General features: G+C 43.7%; 1 protein-coding gene across 1 annotated transcript in view; it reads left to right on the top strand.

The window, feature by feature from the left end:
* LOC106883600 (uncharacterized) overlaps window positions 1-1,442 on the top strand; it is a 39,936-nt gene that overhangs the window by 25,252 nt on the left and 13,242 nt on the right. The window contains exon 8 of the mRNA XM_014934685.2: window positions 569-735. Coding sequence (XP_014790171.1) covers window positions 569-735 — 167 coding nt within the window. The remainder of the gene's footprint in view (window positions 1-568; window positions 736-1,442) is intronic.

Below are 1,442 nucleotides of genomic sequence, written 5' to 3' on the forward strand. Positions count from 1 at the left end.
AACCCCCCAGCCAGGTTTCTTTCTTTAACGTTTTACATACTTCAACTTATACAAGTTAATGTGTGAAAAGCAAAATAGGAATTTTGAAAGAAGTTTCTGTAAAATTAGTTTTTGTGGCAATAGGGGTCCACCAGAATAAAGTAGTAATCAAAGGGGTCCATAGATAAAAAAAAAAAGGGTTGAGAACCACTGGTCTAGAATGTTTGCATGTGTATGTATGTGTGTGTGTGTGTGTGTGTGTGTGCGCGCGTGCGCGCGTGCATGCGTGTGTGTGTGTCCGTTTCTCTTTCTTACCCTCTCACTCAATCCCTTTTTTCTCTTACCTTTTCTTGTCTCTGATACTCGCCCACATTCTTTCTCATCCACCACTGTTTCACCACTCTCAACCCCTCCATTCTCACACCTCTCTCTCTCTCTCTCTCACTCACACGCACACACACTTTCTCTCTTTCTTTCACCCTCTCACCACAATCCCTCTTTCACTGCCCACTATTTCTCTCCTTCTCACTCACCTACACTATCTCTCACACACAGTCTCTCTCTTTCTCTCTTTCTTCACCATTGCCAGGTGTTGGCTACAAAATAGATTCATCTGGAGAATGTTCCATGCATATAATGACCGAAGCGGAACCTGATGTCCACATCAGCACTGTTAATGGCGTCAAGACAGTGAAGATGGTTAATTCACGTTACTTCTATGTTTTTAATTCAACAAAGTTTGTATATGAAGGAAAGGTGAGGAATAAATTACTATCCAACCACATCTACCACACCAATCATGTCTGTCACACCAATCACATTTGTCACCCCAATAACATCTGTCACACCAGTCACATCTGTCACTTCAGTAACATCTGTCACAGCGATCACATCAATCACATCTGTCACCTCAATAACATCTGCTACAGCAATTGCATCTATCACATCAGTTATATCAGTCACCTTAATAATGTCTGTCACAGCAATCACATCTATCACATCTGTCACCTCAGTAGCATCTGCCACACCATTCGCATCTGGCACACTAATCATATCTATTACACCAATCACACCAATCATTTAACAGATGTCCACATCTGTGTCTTTACTACATCTGCCAGATCTGCAGACTTCCTGTTTTAATATTATCTAAATTATAACCTTCCGTGGAGGCGCAATGGCCCAGTGGTTAGGGCAGCGGACTCACGGTCATAGGATTGCGGTTTCGATTCCCAGACCGGGCGTTGTGAGTGTTTATTGAGCGAAAACACCTAAAAGCTCCACGGGGCTCCGGCAGGGGATGGTTGCGAACCCTGCTGTACTCTTTCACCACAACTTTCTCTCACTCTTACTTCCTGTTTCTGTTGTGCCTGTAATTCAAAGGGTCAGCCTTGTCACACTGTGTCACGCTGAATAGCCCCCGAGAACTACGTTAAGGGTACACATGTCTGTGGAGTGCTCAG

This window comes from Octopus bimaculoides, chromosome 23, assembly GCF_001194135.2.
Source record: "Octopus bimaculoides isolate UCB-OBI-ISO-001 chromosome 23, ASM119413v2, whole genome shotgun sequence".
In the NCBI taxonomy this organism is placed as follows: domain Eukaryota; kingdom Metazoa; phylum Mollusca; class Cephalopoda; order Octopoda; family Octopodidae; genus Octopus; species Octopus bimaculoides.